Here is a 9048-nt window from a genome sequence, read left to right on the forward strand (position 1 = left end):
ACCTGTCGCTGTAATGATGATATAAGGAGAAAATGAGGAATCCTTAGTGATCCTAAAGGGTAAATTTTCTCAAAATGTTTCTCATTTAATGGTCTCAGGAAAGAATAAATTCACCTCAGTCAATCGTGTCGAATGACGCACAGCACACTCTACTGGCCGACTTCAGAACTGTTTGAAAAAACTGAAATTGTTTTTTGGGGGGGTTTAATTAATTTTGCCTGAGAAAATAATAACCCTTAGAAAGCAAGTTAACAAACTTTACAAAATTATTTCGATTTTTTTTAAGTTACAAGAAAACTACTTGAATTTTTTTTTTTTAAAATAAGATAAAATAAAAAAAGAACATCAAGAAAATGACCCTAAGAAAGTTCAATTTTTATCCGTAACAGATTTTTTGATAATCAAGAGAATTAGAGATATAGTTCTCAGGAAAGTGCTAAAAAAAAATTTTTTTTTTTCCTTTTTTCTGTAACAGACATTTTACTTTTTTCTTTACTTTTTTGTGCAGTTTACAGGGCATTTCTTTCCAAGTTTGTCATTCATGCCTATATTGTTTTGTTTTTCTGATGTTGATCAAGATGTTAAATAGGCTTAAAAGTTTTTGTGGGACTGTGTAATTCTTCTTGCAGTTAAGACAAAAAGTACTGGTGATACTACTAATTTTCATAGTTCAAAAACATTGCATACAATAAAAAAAAAAAAAATTAATGACCTGACCATAAATACATAATAAAATTAAATGATAAAATATTATTTTTGGTTATTCCAGAGCAGGGAGATGGCCTGTGCCAAACGTTGACCAGTCCGTGCCTGAGCCCCAAACCCGAGAAACCTTGGGAGAAGGACGCGTGGGAAATCCCAAGATCATCACTCAAACTGGAGAAGAGGCTCGGTGCTGGACAGTTCGGAGAAGTCTGGATGGGTGAGAAAAACTAGATTAATTTTACAGCCCGGTTATTGATGGAGATGGGCAGCTAATATTCATTTTCTAATAAGACTATTGTTCTTGCTTGAAGCCACATACAATAAACACACAAAAGTAGCAGTGAAGACCATGAAGCCCGGCAGCATGTCGGTTGAAGCCTTCATGGCGGAGGCCAACCTGATGAAGACTCTGCAGCACGACAAACTGGTCCGACTCAATGCTGTGGTCACCAAGGAGGAGCCCATCTACATCATCACTGAGTACATGGAGAAAGGTGAGTGTGTGTGTGTGTGTGTGTGTGTGTGTGTGTGTGTGTGTGTGTGTGTGTGTGTGTGTGTGTGTGTGTGTGTGTGTGTGTGTGTGTGTGTGAGATGCATGTACAGAACCCCTGTGTGCAGTTACTGTCTTCTTTTAAATGAATCCTTAGGGCTTGCTTTATTATACATAATGTGAAGACAGAAAGAGAAACAAACAATTTAAATAAAAAACAGAGCAGAAGCAAGGAAAAATAATTAATTTGATATTTTTTAACATCAAAACACTGTGTGTTGCATATTAAAGTGCATAAAAACAATGTAGAGAGCAAGCAAGTCCCTGTGGTCAGCTAAAAAAAAAAAAAAAGTTGCAATAGTTGGAGCTCCTTATTATTAACAGTGGACATGTAGTCAGTGTAAAAATACTGGTCAAACCTCTGTCAATAAATATGTATAAGGATATCCATAGTTTGTTTTGGGGTTTTTTTTTTTGTCTTTTTTGCTTTTCCCCACCAACAGTTATATGCTTATGTTGAAGATGCGTCTAGCACTTTGAGCTTTTACATGTAGCATGTGTTTGTTCTTGTGTGTGTGTGTGTGTGTGTGTGTGTGTGTGTGTGTGTGTGTGTTTACAGGTAGTTTATTAGACTTCATAAAGAGTGACGAGGGAAACCGTGTCCAGCTCCCAAAACTCATTGACTTCTCTGCCCAGGTGAGACTCATTCTGTCAAATTTAACATCCGTTTACATTCTGCACACGCCACCTGTCAGACCAGTTCCTCCGGTTGTTTGGCTGCTTTGTGTTTTATATCTAAGAAGCCTTTGTTTGTCTGCAAAATATAGCACACAGACAGTATATGAACACTTCCATCATTTCTTGAGTTCAGTAGTTTTTTTTTTCTGTATAAAGTTATTGAAAAAGTTAAGATTTCTGTAATTTTGCAACATAAAATACAGTTTTTCGACAGTTGGCTGTTAGTGAAACAATGTCATTGTTCTTGTATACCTGACTCCATACAAGAAGTTCAGAATTCTTTGTTTGCATGGTGCTTCAGAGAGCAATACACAATAGTGATTGCAAGGAAAAGACGACACTTTATCCAGGGTGCAGTAATGCAGAAAAATAGGTGGATGGCTAAATAAGGAAACCCAGTGTCAATGGTAAACTCCACCCAGTCAATATGATCCAGCTGCAAAGACAGAGAGCCCGCGCTATCAGAGCTGTAGTTCCAGTCCGACCTGCACCACCTCTCAGAAAGTACACACCCATGTGTACACTTTGTTGTTGTGTATTTTGAACCTGTAAACTGTGATAGTCCTGATAAACCTTTAGATCTTTGAACAGAAAGAGTTTAACCCCTCGAAACCTGAGCAAATTGGTTTGATTTCGTTCAAAGACATGGCCCAAGAATGAGCAAAAAATTATTTAAAATTTTCAAGAAAATTACCTGAAAATAAGCAAAAAAATATTTTTTAAAGAAAATAATAATAATAATGATTTTTTTCAAATTAAAGCCATAAACAAACAAGAAGATGACCAAAAATAGTGCTGAAATGTATATTTTTTATGTATTTTTAAATATAAAATGTATAAACGTGAAATTAATATAAATTTGCTGCTCTACCGCTGCCTCCATCAGCTGTTATGGAAGGTAAAGAGGAGCAAATATTCAAATATAGTCTAAACTATACTGGTAATATTTTTATTTTAAGGTGTATATAATATGTTTAGCTGTGGTCCCATCCACAGCAGTACATCGCTTAGCTTCTGTGCTAGTGTTGTGGGACTGTATTTTATTTATCAGAGGAGGGGGGTGGCTGGGACGTGACTTTTATTTGAAATAAATAGAAAAAACTATCTTTTTAAGTTGTATTTCCCTCACCAAAACCAAAATTGAAAGCACAAAACCCCCCTCAGTGCTTACATTTTTAAAAATGCCTGACCCATTTTGCAGCAACCCTTTCCCCCTCTCATTTAATGAACAGTCCCTATCTGTCAACACCTAGAGGCTGGTGCAGCAACTAGGAGCACGGGCAGAATGCTGAGTCCAGTCTGACTGAGATGTTTACATGACAGAATAGCCCAATTTCCAAATCACATTATCATACACTCTGAAAAATAAGTTGCATGTTCATGAGGAGCTTCGGAAACCATTCAAAAACATTATGAAGAGTGCAGATTTCAGAGAGCGTCTACAGGAGGAAGACTTGGGATAAGATATATTAAGATTTATAGTGATAAACCCCAGAAAAAGATGAATTATTTTGTCTTTCCATTGTTTTAGAAGTACCATTAAATTATTTAAGTTTTATACAAGATGTAGCCTCAGGATCTATACTGACCTTGGTCATACTACAAGAGAAACATTAAAAGAAAGAAAGAACATCTGTTAATGTGTTTGTCGGGGTGGGGGGGGGTGTTTGTGTGAGTCTGTGCTTCTATTTATGTGAGGTTGTAATGGTAAAACCTGCAGTATAATGTTTTCAATTACAATACTAACTGTGTTTTCAAAAAATGATAAAGACATAGTACCAAAAAAAAAAACAAAAAAAACACTGCCAGCACAGAAATATCCTGTTTCACGCTATTTGGCTCAATGTGTTTGTGTGACAGTTGCTATTGGGAACTACGTTTTGCTTTTTTAACACTGATTTGTTTGTCTGCAGATCGCAGAGGGCATGGCCTACATTGAGCAGAGGAACTACATCCACAGAGATCTGAGAGCTGCCAACATCCTGGTCAACAAGGCCTTAGTGTGCAAAATTGCTGACTTCGGTCTCGCTCGCATCATCGAAGACAACGAGTACACAGCCAGAGAAGGTATAACGCAATACCCACTGTCACGTACTGTCTATGTGTCGTCAGCAAAAGTGATTCAAAAAGTTAGGGAACTGATTCCCCAGAAGTGGTTAAATGGGAGCAGTCACAGTTTCATCAGTTCTGGGAAAATTACTTTATGTCAGCGAGATGTCGGATTACAACACGAGGGACATAAATAGAAGGGACTAAAGATGAGAGTATGGCTGACTGAATGTGCAGAGGACGTTAGAGTCTGGCAGGATGTGTGACCAGCTTTAAACTTCCCAGCAGTGTCATTAGGAACCAGTTAATTTACATTGCATCAAGTTGACCGGTTTGCAATTTCCCCTTTTGTAACAGGAGCCAAATTCCCCATCAAATGGACAGCCCCTGAGGCCATCAACTACGGCTCTTTCACCATCAAATCTGACGTCTGGTCCTTTGGCATCTTGCTGACTGAGATCATCAGCTATGGACGCACACCATACCCAGGTAAATTGATCTTTGATTTCATTTTTGAGCTCTATATCTCAGAAGAGCAGCACACATGCAGTTATCTATTTCTACCATGGATATATTATTAGATCTGGATACTGGACCCCAAGATGGCATCAGTCCAATGAGAATTGTGTAATTGGTATCAGTTCCCACTAACTTTATTGTAATTTTTCTTAAAAGCAGTGAGTCCTCATACACGCACACACACACACACACACACTTATATATGTGCATACATATACGTGTTTGTGTGTGTTTGTGTGTGTGAGAGAGAGAGAGAGAGAGAGAGAGAGAGAGAGAGGACTTGCTGTTTTTCTTTTAATTATTTTGATGTATTGAATTTATTTAAACCCTTTTGCATACATACTTTTACTTTAAAAACTTCAGTACATTCCCGTAAAATCACATTCACTTTGTTTAAGTGTATTAAACAATAGGTCTACATAAATGATACTCGGAAGAAGATTCCTCTTTTTACATTTTTTCGGTGTCATGTCTCTAGTCTTGGCCATGTGCCAGAGTCACCTGCTAACAGGTGTTACCTGCTAATAGGTGACTTATGATGAAGTGGGATTCAGCACTGAGCACACCTAGTCAGAGCAGATTTGAGTGGTTAATGTTTGGTACATCTGGAGTTGACTTCTTTTATATTTTATCTTATCAAAAAATTAAGAAAATCTAAGAGAATTTAAAAAGAAATGTTGCTGCATGAGGCTGAATGAGCCATAAAGCTGAAGTCATTGAATGTCAGCCCATGAGCCTGTATCTCTGCCGCATCTCTTAACCCATTGTCACTCTTTTTTTCAGGCATGACCAACCCAGAAGTGATCCGCTCCCTGGAGAAGGGCTACCGAATGCAGCGTCTGGAAAGTTGTCCCACCGAACTCTATGAAATCATGCTGGAGTGCTGGAAGAACAAGCCTGAGGACCGTCCCACCTTTGACTACCTGCAGAGCGTCCTGGAGGATTTCTACACAGCCACAGAGAGCCAGTATCAGCAACAGCCATGAGACTTACACACGTTTTCTCTTGTAGTACTGTTCCATAAATACTTCACAGCAAGTCCAGTTTCTACACCCAGCAGTGCAGGTCAGAGCAAATACACATGATCCATCTTTACCGCTCTCTCTTTCTCAGTCACACTCATGTATCATAGCAAGGGGCTGTACAAAAATTACTGTGGAAGGAGGGCTGAAACTTTATTTTCTATATATTTTTAAGAAGCTAGGGGGCACTGTTCCTAATATTTTTCATATTTTTACTGGGCCTTTGAATGAAAACAATTTAATGTACTATAATCACAAAGGAAACATTTAGTAATGCAAAATATAAAAATAATATAATCAGTAATGATTCTTTTTTACTAAAAATATTCAAATAATTAGGACAAAATTAGGACAACACAATCCTACCTCAAACTTCAGTCAGGGGCACTGCAGCACGCATGATGTCTGCTGATGTCCTGAAGGCTTGGTTACAGGATAACATGATCATAGCTGCCTCTGCTGTATAGTTTCACAAAAAAGCCATAAATCATCTGGATGCACACCAGCAGCAGTCTTGTAAATAAATTGAAATATACAGTGACTAATAATTTATTTTTCACTTGGAATTACACAGGATAAAACACCAGTGCAATGTGATCCCACCAAACTCCTTTAACCCTTTGAAACCTGGAGAGATATCAGTTAATTTGTGCTGCACTCAAACACATTACACAAGCTGTATGACCCTTTGAAACCTGTGCAAATTGGTTTGATTTCTTAAATAAAAAAATATGGGGGGAAAAAGCAACAGGTGACAAGAAAATGAACTGAAAATTTGTTTTTACAAAGGGGGGAGGATTAGTAGAAAATAGTAATTAAAAGAAAAGAAAAGAAAAAAATATATTTTTAATTATTATAATTATATATTTAAAATTTTAAAAAGTTATAGATCAAAAAGTATATATATATATATATATATATACTTATATACTATACTATACTATATATATACATATATATATATACGGGGGTGACAGAGAGGTGATTGGAGGCATCCATGCATATCTTCAGTAGTTCAGTATATGAAATGTGCAGACATATTTTTACTTTTATTGCACTAATTTTGCTTTACTGCAGATTTCAAATGTTCTGTGTATCACTATATTGTAGGATAAACCTGCAAATGAATATACACCAGCATTACATAAACATGTGACCTGGCATTTTTGAACATATCCTTATTTAGCGATAATTGTTGGTAACCGGTCAGTTTCATTAATGACGTTTGCAGGTGAAGGGAGGGTTGCAAAACTGGACCCATGCAAAACTCTTCTCATATTCAGTGAACTTAGCAAGTGTGCTTGGACAAACCCTGCTGGTGCACAGGCAAGGACAGCAAGACTGGATACTTCTAACACATATGCAAAGGCAGGCTGAGATCAATCAAATATGGGGAAAAAAATATGCCCTTTACTGCGCTGTAAAAAAATCACACTACTTTTTCCCCAAACTAAAAGAAAGATAAATAGCCAACTCATTTTTCTGCCCTCATCACTCATGTAATGTTTGTACAGTCCCTAGTACTCCAACAGCTTTGAAGGTTTTTTACATTACATAAAGTGAATTCAGGTAACATGGGACACTTTTTGGTATAAACCCCAGCCTAAATCAGTCAATAAGTCATTTTAGGACTTGCTGACATTTTTATCTTGGAATGAAATGTGAATACACGAGTTTCTAGAAGCTATACACCATCAAACATACTATGACCCCTCTCTCACTCAGGTATCATGGGACAGCTTGTTTGGTAAAGTGGGACAGTTATTTTTACATAAAAACAAACAGGCGTCTTAATAACTAAGTAAATACAAAACTATTTTAAAACAGGGAACAGCAATATATTTCAGTTGAGGAGGAGCTATTCATTTAGAAATGTCTACCTGAACAAAGCTATTACCTAACATGTTCAGGTAATGTGGGACAGTGAAACATTTTATTAGAAAAACAAACAAACATTATTTTGCACTTTTTTTGGTGTTTTAACCACTTTATTATGATCCAGTAGTACAATATGTTGACTAATTTCAATTCCAATAATAGCCTTACCGATGAAAAGGACAGACCACACCCACTCTGATGATGTCAGACCACTCCAAACCATTGTTTCCTGGCAAAAAAGTGTTGTAGCAACAAATCAAGATTACATATCAAATCCTTAAAATGCTTATCTTTCTCACTTTACCTGATGTCCCACTTTACCTCACCACTGACCCTATGCAGCATGTGGTAGATCATACTGTATAGTAAAAGCATGAGTCTCACACATACAATATTATTTTACATAAGTACAACGAATGTTCCCAAAAAAAACACCTGAAAGCTGTCACCTGGAAAAAATATTTAGTGGGTCCGCTCCAGCACATATTGTGCATCAAAGAAACCACAACACTGATGTTAAGAGTGAAATATGTGCTGTGTTCAGCTCTGACAAAAGTCTACTGTGTCAATGCAAAGCTGTCATAATCCACTGTCCTCCTGTGAAATGTGCAGTGTTTGACATTGTGAAAGGAGAGTTGTGGACTTTACAAAGTGCAACACGTACTGTATGACTGATAAATGCTTAAATCTTCTATTTATATTCCATTGATATTTTTCCAGTATGCTGTGGCATGTTTTAGCATTACTCCTTCATTGTGCCTTTTTCCATATTTTTTTTCTCTCAGTCAAAACATTTCTAATATATTACATTTCCTCTGTATATATATACAACAGGTGTACACAAATAAATGCAATTATTTAGGCATAGAGTCTTTATCATAAAGCTGTATTAACTGGTCATGCTTGCTGATGCTTTTGGCCCACCGAACTTTTGCTCTGTTTTTGGGAACTATGAAAAAGCAGTGCATACGGAATTTCACATCTTTTTGGCTTCTGCTTTTTCTCTGTGAAAAAAATAATTTATTTGTTCAAATGGTAATGCTCTTGAATATTTGTGTATCTTGAAATGATCTTTGCCTTTTCTATATTCTTCTTTTTTTCTTTTTTTTTTTTTTTTTTGGGTGGACCGAAATCTTAATATTTCATTTTTATTTTCAAATATTAAAGATTTCTTATCATTTCAGGGTTTGGTATGCATTAAGACTGTGAGAAACAGCAGCCTATCTGAGGGAAGTTCTCTGTGGGCCATTTCTATAGAGAGGTGATATGTGACAATATTCAATGAATGCCCAGCACTGTACATGTATTCATGGGGTTACTAATATTTTTGTGTTTTTCTTAACGAAACTCTTTGCATATTTTGTTAGGTGCTTGGTTCAGTGCAACTGTGATGGACATTTCCAAATAAATTGTTATAGAAACAATTATCTACCCAAATGTGCATTTTTATAGCAGCACTCTCTCTCTTTTTTTTAACTCACTTTCTTACACCAATAAATAATGTGTTTGTTTGTAGGCATTACATGTATTAATGAAGGTGGAGACAAATCCTACTTGTTGGAAATCTTCAAAGAAAATAAAGATGAATAAAGATGAAAATACTGTAATACTACATTCTGGGCCTGTTATATATATATATATATATAT

At 36.4% G+C, this 9048-nt stretch overlaps 1 protein-coding gene across 1 annotated transcript in view; it reads left to right on the forward strand.

Moving 5' to 3' along the window:
* hck (HCK proto-oncogene, Src family tyrosine kinase) overlaps positions 1–9013 on the forward strand; it is a 28790-nt gene extending 19777 nt beyond the window's left edge. Inside the window, exons 8-13 of the mRNA XM_088082614.1 lie at positions 770–922; positions 1017–1199; positions 1815–1891; positions 3847–4000; positions 4340–4471; positions 5285–9013. Of these exons, the coding sequence (XP_087938740.1) occupies positions 770–922; positions 1017–1199; positions 1815–1891; positions 3847–4000; positions 4340–4471; positions 5285–5487 (902 nt within the window). The 3' untranslated portion in view covers positions 5488–9013. The remainder of the gene's footprint in view (positions 1–769; positions 923–1016; positions 1200–1814; positions 1892–3846; positions 4001–4339; positions 4472–5284) is intronic.
* The last annotated feature ends 35 nt before the right edge of the window (positions 9014–9048 follow it).

Source organism: Plectropomus leopardus, chromosome 9, assembly GCF_026936395.1.
Source record: "Plectropomus leopardus strain MGB_pleo_1.0 chromosome 9, ASM2693639v1, whole genome shotgun sequence".
Classification (NCBI taxonomy): Eukaryota; Metazoa; Chordata; class Actinopteri; order Perciformes; family Serranidae; genus Plectropomus; species Plectropomus leopardus.